Source organism: Harpia harpyja, chromosome 15, assembly GCF_026419915.1.
Source record: "Harpia harpyja isolate bHarHar1 chromosome 15, bHarHar1 primary haplotype, whole genome shotgun sequence".
Lineage (NCBI taxonomy): Eukaryota > Metazoa > Chordata > Aves > Accipitriformes > Accipitridae > Harpia > Harpia harpyja.
In genome coordinates this window covers 20,797,124-20,821,386 of record NC_068954.1, presented here as the reverse complement: position 1 = coordinate 20,821,386, position 24,263 = coordinate 20,797,124, and the positions used below count along the sequence as shown (strand labels likewise).

The 24,263-nt window shown below is 38.6% G+C and overlaps 1 protein-coding gene across 17 annotated transcripts in view; it reads right to left on the bottom strand.

Annotated features, from left to right (window-relative positions):
* Positions 1 to 24,263, bottom strand: part of MYT1L (myelin transcription factor 1 like) — a 315,937-nt gene that overhangs the window by 27,468 nt on the left and 264,206 nt on the right. For all 17 annotated transcript variants that reach the window (XM_052809716.1, XM_052809720.1, XM_052809717.1 and 14 more), the window contains 3 exons: positions 6,875 to 6,937; positions 1,800 to 1,883; positions 232 to 453 (listed from right to left, as the gene is read on the bottom strand). In XM_052809716.1, the coding sequence (XP_052665676.1) occupies positions 232 to 453; positions 1,800 to 1,883; positions 6,875 to 6,937 (369 nt within the window). The remainder of the gene's footprint in view (positions 1 to 231; positions 454 to 1,799; positions 1,884 to 6,874; positions 6,938 to 24,263) is intronic.

The following is a 24,263-nucleotide window of genomic DNA, read 5'->3' as shown; positions in this document are numbered from 1 at the left end:
TGTGTATTATAGATTCAGATTCAGGTCTCTACCTGCAAGGACTTGCTTCAAAAAAATCGTGTGTCTGGATTTCCAGTTATCTACAAAAATATGTAGGAAGATTATTTTTCAAAGTAATAATGAAATTCAAAAGGAACAGAGAAATGCCATGACAAAAAGCTGTATTTCAAATCTTGCTAATCTAATTTAAAGAATAAGCGTAAGTGAAAAATATAAGCCATAGTTACTCACCTACGATGAGTAAGAAAACTACCACTGACATGTCCTGAGCCATCACATCCTGGGGTTGGACATGACATTCCTTCCGTCTTCACTGACTTCCAAGAGAACTGTGAGCCATTTAGGTATCCATCCTTTTGCCTTTTGGCAGCTAGAGGACACCCTGACGCACTGCGATGGGATGCATATTTTCCAGTTATATGACCCTGACCATCACAACCAGGAACTGGACATCTGGATAGCAGATAGATGAGATAAACTTTATTGTCTTGCCATCATATACCTGGTAGCCTCTACAACAAAGTCAAAATAAACCCGACATGAAAAGAAAAGAACAATCATGCACTGTGGTCTTAAAAATAGTCAAGATACCCTTTAGTGGGTAAAATTACAAGCAGAACTTTGCTAATATGAAAAAAAAAATGTTCTTTGATAAACTGCAAGGAGGCTAGCCAGTAGATGAAGTCACAGCTGTTGATATTGTGCAATTGCAACAAAAGGACTGAGATATGTATTTGAATTGCAGGTGTTCATTACAGTAAATATCACACTGGAATTGAAATGTTGGCTACTGAGCTCCACTCAGCAGGGAAATTGCCCATAAAACTCTATAAGCATAAAATCCTACTTAGTATAATCCTTGGTGCATTTTATTTATGGGGATGGAATCTAAAGAAGACTTGTCTGAAGTCATGGAAATGTTAGGTATAAACAGTTAGGTATGAAGTGATCATAGCACCTCATCAGAAATGCTGAGCACCTTTAACCACTCTCTGAATAGGAGAGATTATAACAAACTATGTGCTACAGCCTAGAGAGATCAACAAACGCAGTTCCGTATTCATCTGATGGTTTTCCTTACTTGGGAATTCCCCCATACATTTGCCCTTTATACTTCTAAAAAACAAATACCAAGGGTTAGAAGGAACAGGTTAGAATCTTCAAAGTGAAAGATGTAAAGAAAATAATGTTTTTTCAGTATGCTGCTGCGTAACACATGTCAAAACAAGGCCAGTTACTTCACTGTTTGTCCTACACTAAAATACTGCTGCAACTCTTCACCAAGGATCCAGTCCTGAATGGTCTACGCAGTCACTAAATCCACTGAGTTCAGTGGCCACTGGTATCAGAGCACCGTGCAAGAAGAAACTAAGACCTATAGGTAGGTATTTGTTCCTCTTACAAACTGCATAAACATTCAGATTTGTTGCAGCAATCTCATATAAATACTCAATTCTCTATTCCCATAACTATTTAGCATGTATGGTCTGTCTATAGTATGCAAACACATTTAAGTTTTTTTTAGGAGATAAAGATCTAGGTAATTTTTTAATTTCATGTGAAAAACATATTTAAAACTGTTTCTAAATTATAGAAGATTGTAGACCTTGGTTGAATATTGTATCCTTTGCTTAATAAATCAGCACAGATCCTTGATTTGCAGTTCACTCATAGAAATCAATGGGGTCATCTGCTCTTGGATAACTATCACACAATAACATTTATGCCTTAATAAAAAGCTGAAGATACATATGACCTTATAAAACACATGAAGGCCCTTTGACAATATTTGTTCTCACCTAATTGGCTCTTGGTCTTCTTTGTCTTCCTTGCTTTGTGCTATCCTGATTCCACTTTTCTTTGCTCGCGGACAGCCTGAAAGACTGAGTGAAAGAAAACATTTTAAAATGCAATTTCTCATTCTTGAGTACAGTTTACAAGGGATACACGTTCTATCTGAAAAACTGCCAGAAGAGGAAATTCCATTCAGTTTCCAAAATCAAAGCTCAAGTGGTTTAAGTGAGGAGAGCTGCAGTATGCAGCCACGAGGGGGAATCCGCGGATCTCAGTTTGTGATGCAGGACAGGACTGCAGGCACTGTGCAGCCCACATGCACAGGCAGTCCCCCAGGAGCCAGGGAAAGCAGCTTTTAAACTCTCTGCCTAATAATCCCTCCAGCTGACTCAGCAGCAGCAGCGACAGCTTTAAAAGGAATAGAAGCCAGTGTTTCGGGGCTGAGAGACATTACGTCCTCTGTATGTCTGAGAAGGAAGGAAGAATAGGCTCAAAAAACAGGATCTCTTGGTAGGACTAAAAATTTCTCTAGGGACCACATTAGAAACACTACCAAACCTTCTCAATTGTCATGTAAGAATCCTATAGAATTGTTGAATAAAAACACGGCAGAGCTCAGAGCTGCACAAGGCCTTCCTGAGAAAGAGTTTAAGTGCTCAGAACTCACCCAGACAAAAAGATTTGGTAGAGACAAAATTATATGTTAGGCTAAGCAATGTTACATTTAACTAGACACTGAGAATGTTGTTTTTAACTACACAAGGTGGAAAAAGATCTATCTATTCCAAGATTTTATAAGCTCAGCTTTCCCTTTGCATATGAAGAATTCATTATAGAAACCATTTAGTAGACCTGACAGTGACTTTAACAGATATTTAAAGATTTTTTTAAGTAGTTGCTAGCCAAGGACACAAATATGTCTATCAAAAAATCATGCTTTGCCCTCTATTTAAATGTTATTTCCAGCTTAACATATCAACATTAAAAAAGAAATCCATCAGTAGAACACCACCTTCAAAAGTATTGAGATGAGAGACAAAGTAGTGTCACCAAAGAAAACTTTCAGTAGAGAAAGAAACAAAATAGAAAATTAAATTTTTGTTTTCAGCATGACAAAAGGTACTTCAGTGTTGTGTAGTAGGTCCTGTCTTCAGGAAGAAGAGACAGAAACAGTGGTAGCAAAATTTTCAGTTATTTTGTCTTATCAAGACCAGCGAAGACTAGACTGGGAGGAACACGCAGAGAAAATGGTGATGCAGTCACAGACAGAATTCTGTGTTGGTAAATGAAAAATAGACAAAAATAGAGTTTACATGCTGCAAAGTCATAAATAAGTCAATTAAAGAAAGGGAGGAATGTTAGCATGAGATATTTGACATAGTGTATTACCTAGCAACTTTTAGTGAGATGGCATGGCTACATCTATAGTGGTAAATGGAAGGGACCTAGAACTGCTGTTTCAACCCAAGACCAGCAAGCTCACATCTGTACAGCTAAACTGTCTCTGTAAAGCAGGACAGCTACACCCATATTGCTTATAGAGAATGATCTGGACCCATGCTGAGCCCCAAATCATATCTGAGAATTGCCTGGGAGAGTTTCAGTGGCCCAGGGTCAGTACCATGCCAGGGGACATGCTAACAATTTAACAGTGTAGGCATCTGCGCTCATATGCTTGGACTAGTGCTCTCATCCCATTTCATTTTCTAGTTTAAATGCAGCTGACCGTTCTCCTTTTTAAAGCAAGGTGCTGTTCATCCCAACTTGCATAGTGCACACCAAAGTACGATACGTCCCTGTGTACAAACTAAACCTGAGAAAGCTTGTGCCACTTAAAAATAGTTTTATTTGAAAACAATAATATCATAATCTGTAGGAAGACAGAGGCAGGCGGAAGAGAGGCTGAGGGATTTAGAATAAGAGGAAGCAGGCTCTGGGGCAAGGGGGCAGTTCAGGAACAGGTTGGTTCATTGTTCCCCATACAACCTGGACTGCAGAAAGTGAGGGGGAGAGGACAGGAGTTACAGATATGCCCTAGCTTATCTGTGAGACTAGTTGTACCCACTGGGTGAGACTAATCAGGTTTTATGTCTGAGAACTAAACAGTTAATAGAAATGCCTCAGAAAGCAATACTTTTTTTAGTAGGTGTACAGATGGATATGCTTGTAAATGATGACATTTTCATAAAAAAATCTGAATGAAGAATTTCTGCCTTGACTAATGATTTAATGCTTTCTACATATTAAATCAATTTAATTATCACCTACTTATTGGTATTTTGGTGCATCATCTTTTTGCAATAGATCTTTCTATTCTGGCACTATGATTTATTAGAAAATTCTAAGACCTTTCAGGTCCTCTAAACAGACATTTCCAACAGACAGCTTCTGAGGTTATGATTAATTCATTTTTCCTCTGACAGCAGATTCACCAAGAAAACATATGTCAAGGGTGAGTCTTTGCTTTAATATTTTTTATCCTATAATAACCAAAAGCTATTACAAAGTAAACATATTACTTCATTTTTGTATCAGTTTAATTCCTTATATATGAAGATAAAAGACAACAAGGGAAATTCAACACCGGTATATGCTGATATAACATCTTGCATACATTGAACGGGTGTGTGGAACTGCAGAGAGTTATGGCAGAGTTAAATCTGCCTTCATGTGTGCTTGCTGTTGAGCAGCCATTTTAAATACAGATGATACCTAGGCATCTTGGCAGCCATTTAGGAGAGAAGTTTGTCATTCCTTTCCTTCTGAAACTGAAAGGGTTGTAAGTGATGGTATCATACACAGACAAAAATGCCAACTCAGATGCAAGCAGAGGTAAATGCTAATTTCCAGTGTGGGTATTAGAAAGCTTAACTGTGAATGTGCTGTGGGGTCTTTCATACTTAACAGCTCCAGATTTGGGCTACTGGTTTGCTGCCCTTTTAAAGAGCGTGCATTTTGCCAGCCTCACCACCTCAGAAATGGCCTCAAAAGATATCATGACCTGAACAGGGTCAGGCTGCCTCCGTGTAAATGTGACAGGTCTCCTGGGGACATTGGTGGTTTTAAGCAAAGAAGACATTACTCCTTCAGTGTCAGTGCCCCCGTGCCCGGAGGCAGCCAAGGACCCTAGATGGAACTAGAATGATCTTTAGTTTTAGTTCCATCTTTTAGTTTTAGTTCCATCTTTTAGATGGAACTAGATGATCTTTAAGATCCTTTCCAAGCCAAACCATTCTATGACCTGGGGCTGCCAGAGGCCTTTTGGAAGAGAAACGAAGGAGTTACGTGGTCAATATAGACATGGTGGCATTTCAAAAGGTTGAATGTGTTAAATCCCAATGAACTGGACAAATTCCAGATCACTTAGTTTTGCAGAATTACTTTTTATATCTTTAGGTGTACTGAGTATGCTGCAGAATCAAATGAAAACTTGGTCCAGCACTCATCTGCAAAAATAAAAGAAAATAAGAATTTACAGACAAAAGTAGGTAACACCATCCAGCTCATGGTCCAGTCCTACAGTGGCTAGGAGACAATGACCAGGGAAAGGGTTTAAAAAATGAGCCGACATGCAGTGATTCTCCCCTGCTAACCTTGCCAGCTTTTAGGTTTCTTGTTTGTGACACTTTGCCTTCTGCATCTTCACTGTCCTGCCTGTTTCTGGTTAATATGACCAAATACATTAACAGCCTCCTGAAATAGCAAAGTCGGGGCACAGCTACACCAAGCATAGTGCTGGCAGAGGTGTGAGCTGATAAATCCACACATAGTAGTTCTAAATGTAGTTCTAAATTTGACCTTAAATCCCATTGAAAGTGTGACTTAATCTCCTACATCATGTAAGTGCTTTTAAAATGTTTACATGTTCTCCTTTATAATATTATTTGTACTTTTGATGTTTAACTGTGCATTACAGAAATTGTTATTGTGATCTTTCATTTTTACAGCATGTAAAGGTATGGCACATTCCCAATCTCTATGTTATTTATGTTTGGACTTTAAACTGTTTGTTGCTTTTACTTGGAATACATTTAAACTGGGAATTTCTGTATTGACTAGTTATAGGCAATTGTAAAACTACAGGGACTTGGTGAAGCAAGCAAATATCCAGACTCAACAGTATTACTATGCATGGGAGTAAAGAGACTTACTAACAAAAGAGAGGTGGGCTACACTATTATTCTTTGACTAAACAGTGGATAGCTGTTTACAAAATATGGTGCAGCTCTTCTCTACTGATTTATAGTTCTCAAATAGCCACAGGGGAATTGCTAATTACACAGAATTCATAACATTACCTCTACAGTGGTACCACCATAATTGATTTTGGGGTTACCAACAATACTCTAATTAGTAAATGTGAAACTTTTTTTGGCCGTTGGTAGGGATCAAAGTTATAGTTCAGGCAGTTAAGGTAACAGCTTTCATCCATAAATTTCTCTTTCCATTCTTCTGACTTGACATAGTTATGTACAATATGTTGTGATTTAAAAACAAGCCAAGCTTTATACTGAAATGTACTAACAAGACTGGTGCATATTAGATGAAAGAGGTACTTTTTCCCTCTGATTAAAGCTGGTAAGGCTTCAGCTGGGAGAGGAGGTAAAGAACTGGGTCCAATTTTGCATTTCAAGAAATACTGAGAAAGTCTGGAAGAGACTGACAGGAACAATCAGGAAATACAACTTGTGGGGGAAAAACATGCAGGAATAGGATTTGAGTCCAGAAAAGGTAAGACTGTGAAGAGAAGAGTTACTTCATTCAGAATGTAAAGCAGCAGAAACTTATGAATGTTGAATTGCTTCCCTGGGCTAACAGAGAAGGCAGAAAAACTGGATTCATTTTCTACAAAGATTTTGCTAGATATTAGCAAAAATCTTCCTGCCTATTTGTCTAGTGAGCCATGCTGAAGCTGAGAAATGTTATTCATTGTTGATAAATAGAACGTGTTATACCAACCCATGTCTATGTACAGCACTCAATCCTACTTCGGTATTGAGAGAGGGAAGAGAGGTCTGTTGAGGTCCCTTCTAGCCCTTCAGTTGTTTGATTTAAAGAACAAAACCTTCTCTTTACGTACCTTCGATGTGAAGCATAATTTCCAGTAATATGCCCAGAGCCATCACACCCAGGGGTGGGACACCTAGAATAATAATGGAAGAGATATGGAGCAGTGTTACTGACAGGAAAGATATAACTGCCCATTAAAAAATATTCATTGGCTCAGTCCTTGTTTCCACAGGTGCCAGCCCTGGGGACCTCCAGCCATTGCTAAACCCGAGCTTAATTCCACACTGAGCACAAGCATACTTTTTTCATTCATAAAATGTTTTTATTTGCTATTCCTCACCTGCCCACTCAAATGCTTTCTGGATATCTCTAGTATCGGCAGATTAGTGGAGATTTCCAGCAGCAGCCTGACATGCCAACACCACCAGGAATGAGTAGGGTTGAGAGCAAATGGAATATCCCTATGGTGTATGCTTAGGTAATGGCTAACATTACAGCGAGCTGTTTTGTTTTCCATCAGAGCTATTGCTCTAATCCCACTGCACAGTGTCATGAGGTCGCAGCATGGAGAGACCCCTCCACCTCTCCATGAAGCGAAGGAAATGCCTAAGGAAAAGGAAATGTGTAGATGGGGAAGTAATGCTGGCCTCTTGCGGAGAAATGGTAACCCACCCAAAGACTCCTAAACACCAAGCTACAGCACCAGACAGAGAAGTCACTGATACAGCCGTCAGTGGAATTTCTATCAGTGGAACGACATTAGAGTCATCAAAGAAAATGGATGGGTTTTTTTACATTGCAAAGATGATTGCGATCACCACAGAATAAGCTAAATTATAATGCTAAGTAAAACCATTAGCTGGTATTTGAACTGCTACACTAAATCACAGAAAAGACAAAGGAAGAATTAATTTATATTCATTTTACTGAACAGACGAATGCTAAATGAATTCCAAAAAGTCACTTTTCTTAAGCCTGAGTTTTGAATTTTAGCCATGCTTTAAAGCTTCATTTGAAGAAAGCACTCAAATTCAAAAAAGCATGCGCACAAATTCAGATGTTGCATTCTGAAACATAAGATTTTCATAACATTGAATTCTTTCACTATTTGAATCCAGCGTTCGTGCAGACTTTGGCTTTTACCCTTTAGTTACATGTGTGCTTTCCTCAAAGTTGGTCCATACCGGTAAGCTTTTGTTTCACAAAAGTTTCTGCACAGACTTGAAAGTTTCTTAAAATCAGGAATTAAGCAACCCAGAACTCAGTGCAATGGGGCTGTCATGTTCCATTAAGCTGAATTTTAGCTTTTTAAAGCTAGTAAGCATTACCTACTTCTGAGGAGCTCAGCAGGGCCAAACTTCAAACATGATTAACGCAACCTTGAAAGAGATAAATTAAACTGGAATTTGTTAAATGGAGTTCTTACATGGTCTTCATCTGGACGAGTTCAGTTATTCTATAGAAAACATTAAAATATGGTAGCACTTCAGGATGTAAGCTGGTAAAACCTCTGGTGTTCACTATGTCACTGAAGTTTCTTTTCTATGTAACAAACAGCCTGTGTGCTTTGGACAAGAAGTCTGATCAACACTCTTAAAGACAATTCTCCTTTTCTCTTGCTTTACGTCTTTTGCACAGGACCAAGGATAAGACCATGATCTTGACTAGAAGGTATAAGTATTACTGTGACTCTTAAGATATTAAAGACCAATATACAGGTTGATATAACACATCAATCTTTCTGCTTGCAGAAAGATAAACCCCCTAATTTTGCATAGTTTCTTCTGACACAAATTAGGTGAAAATATGGCCCTTGGTGAAGAAGTCACAGCTCAGTCTGTGTGGCCCTTACCATTCATTCTTTTCTATGGCTGCACAAACTTTGGCTTTTTCTTTAAGTTAAAAAATAAATGGTTAGGGCATCTTATATAAAGGGTCTTATATTTTAAATACTTCATACTTAAATATTTAGATGTTCTCACTATTTATTTTTATTTTTTGGCAAATGTTTTGAGATCTGCAGAGAGACAATCTCTTGCTTCATGTGGTTTCTTAATGCTATGTATCTTAAGTGATCTACAATGCCTACTTCCTTCTTCCATGAAGACCAGCTGCATCACTGAAGCCTGACTGAAGCCTCTAAAGATGTTGAATCAAAGATAAAGGAATAAGAATTAATTAAAGGAATTGACTAAACTTTGGCTATAAATGTCCATGGCATTTAAATGAATAAAGGAGACCAAGGAACCGTGAGACTGTTCCTCTGCAGTCTGTCTGAAGTACTACAATGATTCCTTCTTTATGAACCCATGCTATTGGAAGCCACCATTTTCCTCTGCAGACTTTTCAATGCCTTTGAGAATAAGCTGTTATCAAAACTGAACAATGTTTTTTCTCATCTTTTTCAAGACTTTTGCTACAGGCAGGCATGATTAATAGTGTCTTAACAAACAGGGTTTATAAGATGCACCAGTATATCTAATCAATCAGTCTTAAATTTAGACCATTACACCTCAACCATTTGGACAGTCTTACACAATTTAAAAACTACCTTATTTCTGTGTCATTTAAAAAAAAAAAAATCCTAAGCAACTGAAGCTAAAGAAGAAATCATCCTGCTGTAAATTGAACTGAGAATCTTCACAAAGGGCTTTATACAGTTCACATCAGTTTAAAATCATAGTTTTGATTAAACCAGCAGTGATTTTTTTATGTAGGCAAGGATTTTAGAAAGACCTTTCAGATTTTGATTTTGGCACTATAATATTTGTTTTCAAGTCTCATAAGCTTATATTGACCTAAATGTAACAGATGAAATAAGAGTTTATTGCGGTTGCTAAGATCATTTTAAAACCCTGGAACATTTCTATTTACTGCTGTTTCCATTCTACAGGAAGTGCTTATAACCACTGTGAAATACAGGATGCAGATATACAGTAGTCTGTTTCAACTATAAAGTTATTACAATGTTTATTTGCTTTCCGAAGCAGATTAGATAAGGAGACAACTACAAGTCCTTGTACCACTGGAATTGTGAGTCTGTATTTTCAGAATGTCTGATCATACATAGGACTTGCATATACGCTACTACTTTACTATCAACTGCTACCTATACATATTTGACTTAACCAATCATATGTACATGCAACAATGCCAGAAAAATGTATGCACAGTTGCTTGTAAGAGGCAAGTGATGTGAAACCCTTTGAAAATGAACATCGGAGTAAGTGGAAAACGAGATAAACAGTTTCCTCACTTACTTAAAGTGAATGTAATTTGGCAGGATCAAAAGCTTATTTGTAGACTCTACATAATAGCTTATTGCAGCAAAGGGAAATACTTTAGTACTGTAAAGAGTGAGGTGACAAAAGGAATTCACCCTGTAAAGAGTGACATTCAGAACATATAACACTAGCACTTTACCACAAATTCAGGGCATCCAGTAAAAGAAAGAGCTTGTCAGTGAAGGGGAATGCAGTTAGCACCGCCTTGATGTCCCATTCATTTCACAGAACATCCCAGAGAAGCTTTGTGGGGAACCTAAGCATAAGCAGAGAGCAGGACAGGCAGCAGAACAGCAACAGCTGTGGCATCTGGATTCAGTACTGGGCATAGATTCAATAGCAGGAATGAAAAAAAGTGAGTGCCAAACTGAGATAAATACACTTAAGCCCCTCTACCCATTCTTCACGGGGAAAGGACTGAAGGTGTGCAGCAATTAAAAAAGACTTTTGGCAGCTTGAAGGAACCTAGGGAGGTTCCTGAGACTGCGAAGGAAATGGATGCAATGCCCAAATGGGCTGTGGGAGGGTTTTTCCAAATGCCAATGGTTAAAAGTCTTGCTGCAAGCTCAGCTCAGAAAAAAAAAAAAGCTCACATCAGCACAGCAGACTACAAATAAGATCCACATTTAAACCTATATTCCTAGACTTTTATCTAGGTCTACAGGAGCTAGATAAGCTTACATGTAGCTTACATATTTAGATTTATAGCTCAACTAGCATAAGACCAAATAGGATGTTACACAAAGATGCAAAGACAGAACTGAGGTAGTTTTGTCCTCATTATTGCATATAGCTTTGGTTGACTTACTTCTAAAATTTATTTGAAAACATAAATTATCTCTAAAACATACCAACAAAACGAAGATATAGTAATCTGCAATATAATGAAAACACTTTGCTTTTTTTTTTTTCCTTCTAGAGATTTTACCACAAAATGACAATGGCTTTTTGGAATCAGAAGGATTGCCCTTCCCTAGGGAGGAGGCAGCGCTCATGGAAGCTTTTGCAGCGCACACAGCCTGACCACAGCTCAGTGCCTGCGCCGAGGCTTGGGCCCAGGCTCAGGCTCAGGCTTCCTCTTTCTTTCTCTGAGAAACCCTCAGTTCAGATTCAGCAACACAGTGAATTCTATTTCTATCTCAGTAAAATCTTGTCTTTAAGGTTTGACCAGTTTATATGTATAAATCCAAATGGAAGCCTTGGATCTAGAATTATACAAGCCCAAATTCAGCACACCATGCAAACAAAAGTCAGGTCACTGTAATACATGGTTGCATCTTTTGCTAAGTAGGGTGACAATGTTTAACTTAATCATCAGGGACAGTTTTAGCAACTATAACCAATATAACTTCTTCTCTCTGTCTCTTGCCCCTTCAATCACCCTTGCCCCTTCTATGTCCTGCACCAAGCCCTCTCCCTCTGCACACTTCAGCCTCGCTGCTCTTACCACTACAGCCTGGTTTTCACTAAGGAAAGGGCACATTATTAAGTTAGGCTGTAGTTTTCCCAGGAATTGGCAGGTTTGTACGTTATCCCTGCACTTTTTTTTAGCTATCGCTCTTGGGGGATTAACAATAGCACTCAGTGGACACTCTAGAAATAAAGAAATAGTAACAGTCACTAATAAAGGTGAAGAGCATTGCCAGTTCTGATTATGGCAAACTGCTTCGACATTTTATTTTTGTGCTGAGGAAATTTGCTCCCATGGAACTGAATCAAGCCATTAATTTCTCTCACACTGGCCATGCCAAGAGCCATCAGATAGTAGTCCTTTCTAGGACTCACCAAACTATACTGGGATTCAATTGCAACAGGTTGCTACAAAATGCCTTTCATGACCTGTTATTAGTAAGCTTGTGTTTCAGCTCTAAAGATTGATGTCAATTTTATTGTTTAGTTTATAGCACTTAGTACCTACTACGTTGTGGATCCAATCTTCCCTTAAGTAAATGAACACACATATAAATAATATAGTCTACCAGACAGAATATGTATCCTATAAATTACTAATTAAATATTTAAAGCAGATGTAGCTAGCAACCCAAAAGAAAAATCACACTGAATTGAATGGGGGAGTAAACAAGTAAGTTGTGCAAAATTTCAGAATGGTTCTTCAGAATGTTCCACACAGCAAAAGAACTGGGATTTAATAGAAAATTGTATCTTTCCTATAGTTTTATTTTGACCATGCTGTCAATCTCTATAGTAGAGGTGTGATTTTCTGTTGAAGGTTCAGAAAGGCTAGAGAAATATAATTGTTTCCTGTGGGATTTCTTCATAGAAGAATGTAGAACTTTTTATTGTTTGGTAGTTGCCATGTATTTGAGATTCTGTTTTATTTGACTGTATCGCCATGAATGGAATTCATAGGTTGGAACGCTGGAAGACAGACACAATAAGACTTTGCATTTCTATCTTTCATCTGAAGATCTGAAAGTATTTTACAAACAGTAATGGATAAAATCTCACAATACTTCTTGGAAAAAGGGAAGAATTTGGCAGAGGAAAACTGGGGCAGAGAGAGGCTAAATGACTTTACACAGAAGAGGAAAACGGGCTAGAAGTAGCGACTCATTCACTGCTCTGTATGCAGTTATAGAGTCATATGTCTTCTGAAACTACATGTAGATTCATAAACAAAATATTGTGGGTTTTTTTTCTAGTCAGGTAGTCCAGAAACAAAAGGTTACAGAAGTAAATCTGTAAAGATACTATGTTTGCAGTTCCCTGAATTGTGTATGAGGAAGGAGAAAAAAAGTGGGCAAGAAAGGGAAGGGACGAGAAGAAGCTTTGTCAAATTAAGAAATGGAGTTTTCTGTAAGGTATCGTAAGTTTATTGTATGTCTATGCCTCTATAAATTTGAGTGCTTGTCAAAAAACAACAAGTTTGCAGCTCTTGACAAACAAGTCCCCATTTAAACTATTTAAAAGGCCAAAAGAGAGAACAAGTTTTCCTCCAGTTCCTTCCTATGCCACTCACCACTAACCTGCAGGGAGCACTCCAGGGTGACAAGGGAGATCACAAACACAGCTGTATGGTCCTCAGCGGAGGTTTTTTGGCCACAGGTGTGTCAGTAACAGTCAGGGTTGTGGTTATTGTTATGAAAACACCTATTTAGCAGGAACTGGACAGAAACCAGCAACTCATTTTGCCTTTACCTTTCTGAGCAGTCAGAGCAATGCCTCACAGCCATTACTGTTCTAGCCAGCTCTGTGAAGGCAATCTGGACGTGTAAATCTCTAAATCTTATTTTCAGTCCCAGGTATTTTGGTAGATTGTCAAGCTCTAATTAAGTATGTGAAGTGGGAACGCTGCTGATTCTTTTCCTCATGAAGACACAGAAGAAAAGCCGTTGTCTGTCCTAATTCCAGTAGGAACACAGATGCTTTTCCACTTTTAGCCCGTTGTCTTTTATGGTCTATTTTTTTTCCATAGCATTTGACTTCTGAATTCCTGAAGTGTTGATATTTTCTTTTGATGCCAGACAAAACCCCTCTACCTACACAACCTTTTCGTGAATTTGCAATGAAAAACTGTTTTGTTAGGATGGATTTATTTTCTCTTAATTTCCCTCAGTGAAGCTGCACATCTACATACTTCTTCACTCTTTACTCTTTTACTTTCCATCCATACTCCTCTCCAGCATTTCTCTTCCACATTCTACTCCTTCCTTTTCCAGATCCTTTTCCTTCCTCATTTTCATCTCTTGTCACTTTTAAATTTTCTCCCTCTCCCTTTTGCTTCTTTTTTCTCTGTCCCCTTTGGCTGATGTCTTCATTCTCTGTTCCTCCCTCATCCTTTCCTCCTTTCATGATCTCTAATAACCTTGAAGTCGACAGTTCTTTCTTCTTTCCTCCTCTTTGCTGTTTCTTTCCATTATCTCTTCTTTCATCACCCTTCTTGTCCTCCTGCCCTTTTCTCCCAGCTGAATTTATCTTTCCCACAGTCTGTATTGCTTGTGGTCCTCTCACATTGCTGATGTGACTGGGTACACATTGTGTCCTTGTGTCAGGGGAGGAAACGCTGTGTGTTGTGAAACCTTAACAAAGAATTTCGTGGCTGCCAAGACACGGTGAGTCATTTTAAGTATCTTGGTCTCTTTTATTTTCATTAAAGTCCTTGTAAGCTTTATCACTGGCTTCAAAAGGAGCAGAACCAGGCTAGCACTGAGCGCTTCTGAAAATTGCATTCAGAGCTCATTTGAATTGGTTCAACAGGCAACATAAACTCTGTGGGACAGGTATGCAGATAATGAATATTTCAGTGGATCTTCAGTCTATGGTTTCATGTTCAAGGCTAAACCTATGTCCTAGTCCTCACAAATATACCTACAAAAGCATGTGAACTCAGAGCCTTATAAATATCAAAGGTTCATAAAGATGCATTGGAAGCCAAAAATAAAAAAGAAGATAAATTTAGATTCATATGCTAATTATTTCCCTGTACTCAGCCTAACTAGAAGGAGTACTTAATCACACAAATTCAGTATTAGCAAAAGTGCTATATACTACTTTTTCCTGTATAAAATACTGCTGACATTTCTTAGCAGAATGCCACTGACATGACAGGCCTCACTGGAGGTAATAGGAAAATTTTAAACCCCAAACCACAGCAGATATAAAGGAAGAGGATTTGAGGAAATAACAAGAGCCAGCAAGAAAAAAATTGTGGTGGAATAGCAAATGAGTGAATTGAGAAAAATCTTCTTCTATCTTGTCAGTTGCTTTTTGGCATTGGATCCAGTGCAGTTCCAGTAGGAATGGGCAGGAGATCAGGGGATCCAGGCAAGGATCACTCCTGGTCGGGCATTACTGAGCCCTCTCAGAAGACACTGGGAGAACTGCAGGTTGGAGATTGGAAAGAAGTGTAGAATGGAAGGATTTGTTGTTACCACTTTCACTGTACAGTCTTTCTATCCATGAGGGAATGATGCCAGGCCTATGGAGCTAGTCCAGGCATGAGACTAAAATAATTTTGGCTCAGAGGCTTCGTGGAGTAACTTCAGGCTCTTCTATCTCTGATGAGAGATTGCTCTGTCTCTCTCCTTGCCTCTAAAAATCCCCAGCAGTTGAATGGTTCTAAACTGGGGATGGCTGACTGCATACTCTTCTCCTTAAGTAGAATTTAATTAATTCCCTGACTTTCTGCATGTGCAGTTTTTCTGTCCTTAGCTGCTGGCATTATCTGTATTGCATTCCTGCATTTTTTTAACCGTGTGGGGGTGCGAAAGAACATGATATGTTTTTCAATTACACTGAAAGCCATTTTCCTATGAGCAGACTAAAATGCATCATGCTGGCATTTAAAATAACTGCTGTGCACTCGAATGCAGAGATACACGCGATGTGTTTAAATTAATTATATTGCTTTAGAAAAAATATTCCTGTGCCTTCAGTTACCACCTCTGCATGCTGCCTGTTTTGCTAGCAGTCAGGACTTCCCAGCTTCCCAGCAGCAAGTGCCATGACGTGCTGCCCGCTGTTCTCACATCTAGCACCAGCATATACCGCCTAACATGCCAGTTGCCAAAGGCATGGTATGTGCCTAATGTGAAATAGCTTCTGTGCACTACCCAGGGGGTGCTCCGTTCACAGAAGCTGCCAGGGGGAAGCTGTGAATCAGCTCTCTCCCTGGGCACCTTGCCCACGCTTTCTCTCCTGCCAGCGTCGCCTGCCTCGGAGGCAGCACCGGCCAGCTGCAGATCCCCTCCCCGCAGCAGAGAGCACTTCCTGGCACCAGGGATGAATCAGTTCCAACATATGCAAATTCAAATGTTCATTTCCAAACACCTCAGCCTTTGAAAAAAAGCTTCATTTTTATAGTGAAGAAATAATGCAAAAAGATCAAGGCACGGAGAAAAATGCAGGAGAATATAGCCTTAAGAGAACATGCCCTACAGCTAGGAGCAAAGCCATGCAAGTTCTCGGTCTCCTAATAGCATTGCTGCGAGCCTGTGTTCGGAAGAAAACCCCACATGGGCTTTTTCCAGTAATTTTGGGTAGACACATTTGTTTCTGAAGAAGAATGTCCTATTCTTGGTTGATCTATAATATGGGAACCACTAAGCCTCTCAGGAATGTCTGCCACTCAGCCACTGCACAGCAAGATTGGTCCAGTCAGGGTTTGCAGAACAGCCAGTGACATGATTCCTCTGGCTTCCTGTATGTGAAACTGGGTCCAAGAGAAGCACTTGAAGACAGTAGCACAGTAAGAGCATTTTGGTATTCTTCACCTTAAAAGGTGTCTTCAGAAGCTTGTACAACTGGCCTAACTTTTCTGTTTATGATGTAAATGGAAGTATTTGCACAACGTTAAATTAAAATTAGGCCAAATGCTGAGTACTTTGAAAATGCACTCTTTAAAGTAGGAAATTTTTCCCCTGATAAGAGATTTACATTACGGTTAGTAGCCTGCTGGTTGCCTTGAACACCATAAAATTGTCAATAGCATAATTCTTGCATTGTTGTCTCTATGTTGCTGCTTCTCCCACGCTCTGCTCTTTCGTACTTCATAGATCTTCTCCCAGCTGAAGCAATTACCAAAGGGTCTGGTGGGCACAGCAGTATGACCTTGAATCTGTCACTTCCTGAGAATTTCTTGGAGGTTTGGGATGACTTCAAAATCTATGAATCTGGAATACTCTTAACGGTCAGCACCTCCCCAAGAAACACTGAGAAAAGCTATCAGATCAGGATTGCTAAAAGCGGAGGAAACAAATTAGCAGCTTTCATCTAGTCTGTGGCCTCAAGAATCCACTAAAGTTGTTGGGAAGAGAATGCGCACAACCCAGCATTAGCCATTCCTTAGTTATTCTGTTTATTTGTTCTTCATTTGAACAGAACTGTTCAACTTGTGCATGCACAAATACTCGATCAAGAGAAGGACTCCAGAAGATCACAGGAAAGGAGACAGTTGAATCAAATGTAAGGGGGAAAGGAAGGGCGGAGTGGGAAGGACGGAAAGAATAAGAGCATGAAGAAAGTCCAATATATATGTCCTCTTCCAAAATAGCATATCTAATATTTGAAACACTAAGCCTACAAAATATTTCTAGCCCTATACAATTAAGAAAGAAGCATGAGTCCTGCCTCTAATGAAAGTCCTCTCAGTCTAGCATTATGGCAAAGCCATAAATCAACAGGATTGTAAACACCTTTGAGTTATCTAGGAAAAATATCATGGGCAGCATGAGGGCTCAGCGGTTTGCAAAAAAACCCCCCTCAAACCACTAAAATAATCCAAATGACAGAAAATGTAATGGGCTGGAATTTTCTTCACTATTAACAGCTTGTTTCTTACTCTCTTGTTTCAAAAGAGCAATTAAAAAGATGATTTTCAGTGCACATTCAGAAAGGTAAGATAAGGTAAACATAATAGTTCGGTGTAAAATGTGTTTAGGTAAGTAATTGCATCTTGAGGCTGAGAGGTATGTTCTGTTCCACATGCAGTCACTGCACTGTGCCCATTAGCAACCTTGAGAAGTGCTATTGTACCGTGAAGTTCCTATACTGGATGGACTTTTAAATCTTTTCTGAATGTATGTGCTTCTATCTGAAAACACGTGCCATTCATTAATGGGGACAGGTTAACGTTTGGATAAAGGGAGCAAACTCTCAAGGGTTTCGCTTTCCCAGACAGATAAAGCAGAGATACTGCTTTCTATTTTGGGGGTGAAGAGTCAACAGCAAAATACTAAAATCCTTCAGTTTTTGTTTCATGAAAACAAGCAGCTTTTCCCCTCTAGGCCTAAAAACATTTGTCAGAAGCCCAAGTGAAGAAATGTGAAAATACTGAGTGTGAATTATATCAGACTGTGAGAGGCAGTCTGGTCTAGTAAGAAGGCTAATGAACAGTACAGCTAAGGAAAATAGGTTTTTTAACCGATTTTCTGTGTGATTTTATATTAATTTTTGAAAACTTCTCAGACTTACTCTAATTTTTCATGTGATGATTGACTTGAGACTCATGCTCCATCTACAGTGACTTTTAAGTATTACCTCACTGTCTACTTGAGCCCTAATTTACCTCGGGCCTGCAATGTTAAGCAAGACTTAATTACTACTGAAGGGAAAAATTCCTAGTGCGAGTCTAGTCATGAACCTGTCTGCAAGGAGGACAGGTTGGGCATGACCACAGCTATGCCCACCCCTACAAGTACTCCCTCCTACTGCCTTGAGGTAGACTTAGATGGTAGATGGTGGGCAGACAAATCAGCCCTAATGAAATAACACTTAGGAGGGTACAATGTTTTTTGTATTCTTCCCAGCGCCCTGAGGGCTACAAACACTAAGCTGCAAGTTTGCATTGCTGCAAGATGTTGGAGGACAGTTGTGGGCCTGGAGCACTTGATATACAGGGCTGAGAGAGCTGCCTTGTTCATTCCTATGAAGAAAAGTGTAGGAAATCTTATTGCTGTCTACGAATACCTAACAGGAGGTACATTGAAGGCATACCAAAAGTCTTCTCAGAGATGCACAGCTGAAGAATGAGAGGCAATGGGGACAAGATTCGCAATGGGAAAGCCCAATTTATTATAAATGAAAAAAAACCCTACCATCAAGCTGGTCAAACACTGGAACAAGTTGTGGGAACTCTAACCTTAGAGATACTCAAAACTTGACCGAACGAGGTCCTGAGCAACCTGCTCCAACTGGACTTGGTCTGAGCGGGAGTCTGGAGTAGGTAACATTTGGAGGTCCCTGCCTACATGATCTTATAATTCTGTAATACGTCTTAAAATCTGTATCAGAGAGCATACTGTTTGGCCTCCTATTGGTAGTACAGATGCAACATTTCCGTACAGGCTTATCTCCAGAAAGCTCAAGCACTACCATTCTACTTGATTTCAGTCCCTTCTTGATAGTTCAAATTCAACCATCAGTCAATTTCTTTGTATAGTTGTATATATTCAAAATATTTGTATATTTCTTTGTATTTGTATACAAATATATTTGTTCTTTTTAACAATTGAAAATGATGACTTTGAAGTCCAGTTTGCAGAGCTAATGTATGTCCAGAAATTCTCAGTGAGGTAGATAAAGTGGATCACACCAAACATCCTGATCAGTGAGAGGGACTGTGTGCCTCCAATAATACTCCCAGTTTCTGCTCCGCACATCCATCTGCCTCTGCTTCAGAGCTTCCTGTCCCTCCTGAAAGGATGTTGCAGCTGTCTGGGTCGCAGTAAAAGAAACAACGGAGCTTTCAGTATGGTATTCAATAACACAAAATTGGTGCCATTTCACCCTAACCTGTCAGACTGTATGAGGCAGTTTGCACATTATGTGAACAAAGGAGACATCCCTTCAGTGAGGGCAGGAAGCTCTGATAAGACCATTAAAACTGTTCCAAGCTAAACTATTCCTTCTTGTGCTGGAATCTGAGACTGTATTGAACAGCACTTAAGTAGTAATTCCAGCTTCATAAGAATGTTCCAAGGTATCATTAAGTAGAGCACTTGAAAATGAATTGTGCTTTTTATTGTTACGGGATACAGTCTGGTGTCTTTTCTTACTTTGGCCCTCTTTACTTTCTCCTTAAATTTAAAAAAGGCAGAAAGCCCACACTTTTGTACAATTTCCCCTTCCGCAACTCCCATAAGATTAGGCAGTGCAAGCTTGGTTTATACTGCGAACATTTCATGAAAGAGCCACTTTAACTTCGCAGTCTAATAGCTGCAGGAATAGCTTCCTAAACAGCTGTGCAGAGTGCCGGAGAGGTCGGAGGTTACAAACAGGGATAAATGGCTGTGCAGCACAATGGCACTGTGCGACTGCATACTGCAGTGTAGAAAACAGCTCACTTGCCCAGAAACACTTCGCTCACGGTCGGGAATGCAGGCACAGAGAGAAAGTGCTCATGCTCTATTATACCTTAGGGCTCAGAGTTCTCGTGCACTGCAGAATTAGAAAAGCAGCCTTGAGTGAGAGGCTAACAACTTTGCCTTACATGATTTTTACAAGAAAAAGGTTTCCCTCTGATTTTTTTAAAGCAATACACTTCCTTTCCAAAATCACTTCTTGTTTTTGTGTGCTTATAGCCAAATATCCCCGAGCATCTATTTACTGCTCCTTACTCTGATTTCTAATTCACTTGGTTAGTGTTGATACAGATCTCATCTAAACATTGATTAATAGTCTTCTCTTTCCAGGCTGGCGAAGAAGAACCATAACTTTCTATTTTCAGAGTGCAAGTTTACATCTTGTATTCAAACTGTGACAAAATATTTTTTTAAAAATCACTATCCTTACAAACGTTCCTGCTAATTAACTGCCCCCTGACAAGGATTTGGGAGAATAATACATGGGGCAGGAACATAGCTGAAACACAAATTCTCTGTTTTGATTAGCTCACAGGTTATGATCCTCAGCTATACATGACATGGGAGAAGAAGAGCATCTTATTAACCTCCTGGCATGAAGTAGGGATAGGCAGAATTCCACTCACAGCACCCATTCAGCCATAGGAAAACCACTAACTTCAAGATGACTGTAGCATCTCGGGAAGGTCAACTGAAAGACTGTGGAACAGGTAACCCAGCACACTACATCTTACAGAAATGTCTCCCATAGGTTGCCGCTTCCCAGTACTCATTGTTGTGGACTGTATCTCTTGCACAGAATTTAATCCATTGGCAGTGTTTTTAGAAATTGCCAATTTTCCTTTTTTACGGTGAGGGAAATTTGTAAGAAAAAATTACCCTTTGGAGAAATACCTTATTCATTACATTTACTTTACCTTTGAATGGAAAGCATTTTCATTGACATGAACAGACAAAAAAAAGTTTTTCTTAGCCTTATAGACAATCCCACTACCTTGAAATAATGGCTTTTAAACTTTGAGATGGAATAAAATTATTTTTGAGATCATTCTTGATTATATAAGACTTTATATAAAACACATTTGGTCTGTGGTACATTAACATTCACAAGAATTTTTGCAAAAATTGGAGATATATGGTCCTGGTGTGTTTACTTAGTACCTGTTTGTGAATCAGTAGTTGTGGGTTCAGTAGTGTTAATACCAAAATTTGTAAAAATGGAATTAAAATCAGGTAAACTATGGTTAAGACATTGTATTCTGGATACAAGTTTTGCATACAAACAGATGGACAATTACCTCTCATATGCATTAAATATTACGTATTTTCAATTTACAGAGGTTTATTGTATTGAATAGAAGTCAAACAAAAGTTAAGGAACTTCCTTACCAATATTTGACTAATTGATACCTCAAAAATACCTTTTTCTTCTAAAACAAGTAATGATAGGACTCTGTCTATGACAGTGTCAACCTGAAACTGCTTTTGTCAAGTGTAAGGAGTGCAAATTCTGCTCCTGGGGTTATGCATGGAATTTGCCCTTGTAATATTGTTCTCACACCATTAAAAACCTGCTGCTCACAGAAAGCTTTTCACAGTTACAGAACATAATCTCAGATCCAAAGCCAGCTAAAGATGGTGGGAAGTTTTCCATTGACTTAAGAGGACTTTGGATCAGGTCTCAGGAAAGACTTAGAACCATTGAAGGTCTTTTTCTATGAATGGGATTGTTGAGGATTAAACCTTAGCTGGCTTTAAAAAAAAAAAAAAAAAGCTTAATAATTCTGTTCTTTCAGATTCTTCACACTGAAGTCACAACAGGTGTATTTGGGTGTTATTCAAAAACAAGGCCCTTGCCCCTCCTCCATTACGCCTATACTTATGGAACATACTTACGCTTTCCTGACAGATGTTTCTTGATTAGTGCATCAGAGGAAAACAAATCACCACCTACAATGGTTCCTGGAGAAGCCTTGAGGAGAAACCCATAATCTATCATTTTTTAAAAAATTATTCAGTTCTTTTCATATGAATTTTTATGATTTCCCTGTTTTTTTCCATAATTTGTTTATAAATCTTATTCATGGGGAACAAAAGCAGCAATTTATCTCTGCAGTGTCCAGCATACCCAACATTTGCAGCTTTTACATTAAAACTTCTTTGTGAAATGCAGAGCAGTTAGAACAGCAGATACTGAATTCACTCCCTTTTGAAGAATAACCCTGGTATTTAAAAGAAAAATATATAGATACTTGTAAGAAATAACCAAGATGTTTCTTCATTTTTATATCTATTGTCTGATATCATGTCTAATTCATGGCTGAATTATCGATTCAGATCATATAGTAAAAAAGTAAATTATAGGTTGTTTACCTATTGAACTCTGAATTTAGCATTCAGTAGACTGCATTTAATACAGGGCCATTTTAGTTCTTTTAGCTATCATCAGTTTATACAAGCAAACAAAAAATCCCTAAGCTCATAGTTTTACAGGAAAAATGAGTAAGTTGTGATTTTCTACTAAGTCTGCTTTGAAATGCTTTTTGTGTGAATTATGTGTTCAAGAAAAGTGCCAAACTGATTGGCCTGGAAAAATAGTTCTCTACCTCTAAAAAAAAAAAAAAAGAAAAGAAAGACTATGGCTTGGTTTTCTTATAAACTGCATCTGTATCATTTGATTCCTTCCCTACTTAATATAGAAGAAAAGTACTCCCGTATCTAATCTCTTTTAAATAAATTATATTTATAGCTCTTTTAAGCTGATCATATGCTTTCATAATGACGTCCCCATTAATTTGCAGTCTGAAAATTTGGAAACTAGATACTGTTCATCTCAGTGTACTGTTAACTCTGAAGCCTGAAGATAGCATTTTAAATATCACTCTGATTGACTACTCTACAGCTGACCATTTTAATGAAACTATGTAAATAGTATAATTCTGGAAACTGCACCTAAAATGTAATTTATTTGGATTTAATCTTTTTCAAGGGTCTTTTTTCCTTTTTACCACAGTCCGAGAAATAATAGGTAACAATAGTAATGTGCTTATACTGCAGTCCCCCTCTGCCTCTTTTTTATTACAGAAAACAGATACTGCTGGAGCTGAGTGCAGTGTAAGCACAATCAAGCATATAAAAGTAATTAATGATGGCCAGTGTTAAAACAGTCCTCAAAATCTAAGGTTGTTTCACACAGTGTACACCAAATGAGCCCATGCTGAAAGAGCACAGTGTCGTTATCTGTGGAAGGAGAGAAATCAGCAGACTTTGAAGCAGTGGAAATTCTGTGTGTGTTAGGGTAGAAGAGCAGTTTTTACATGCAGATGAGCAAATGTAAATTCCACTTACTGGGAGTACAAAAAATATTGTAAAAGAAGATTATGATGAGGTGTTTATGAGGGATATGGGATATTTTAGAGATATAAAACATTGATATAGATACTACAGTGCTGCAAAAAATGTGTGCCACATAAAGTCCCAATAGCACTGAGATAAAAATAAAGGGGTGAACTTAACTGCATGGCAAAATCAGATGTTACTGTGCAGATACAGACACCAAGTAATCGAGTTAGCAATTGGCCATTCTAAGAAACCAAACAATGCAAGGAATTTTATAACTTCAAAAGATTTAAATAAGGCAATCAAACATGAATGCTAACCCAAGAAAGTAGCTGAGGGCATCTGCCCAGATCATCACTGTTGTATCTTAGCGTAACTCCACTGAAGGCAATGGAGCTATGCTAATTTACGCCAACTGAGGATCCAGACAATCGTATTCAGGACTTTGAGTGACAAAATTACTTTTATTTCGGGGTATATGTTAAAGGGTTTTGGCAAGTCTGACCAAACACAGAAAGTGCAAAACACTGCACTTTTAATTCCCCTTTTAGCAACCGTAGAGTTTATGCAACTTCCCATGGGGATTGCCTCAGCACTTGGGATATACCACAGCATCATGTTGCAGATCTTTGAGGATCTGGATGGAATGAGCAATTGGTTATGATCTGTTGATTTGAAGCAAAAATGATCAACATCACAATGGGAGTTTGCACAATAACCAAATTGTGCCAAAGAAAAGACCCTTGAATTGAATACGAGCAAATGCCAGGCTGAATGAGATTAATTATGTAGGACACATTCAATGACAAAGAAGTATGACCAAACCCAAGGAAGGCGGAGGCAACTGTACAAATGGAAAGACTCCAAGACAAGAAGGCCTTAGAGAGATTCATTGGGCATATTAACATAACTAAGCAAATTCATTGATAATTAATCACAATTAAGTGTTCCTCTCAGAATAGCTGCTTAGGGACTCCACAGAATGGCACTGGAATGACTGACAAGAGAAAAGTTT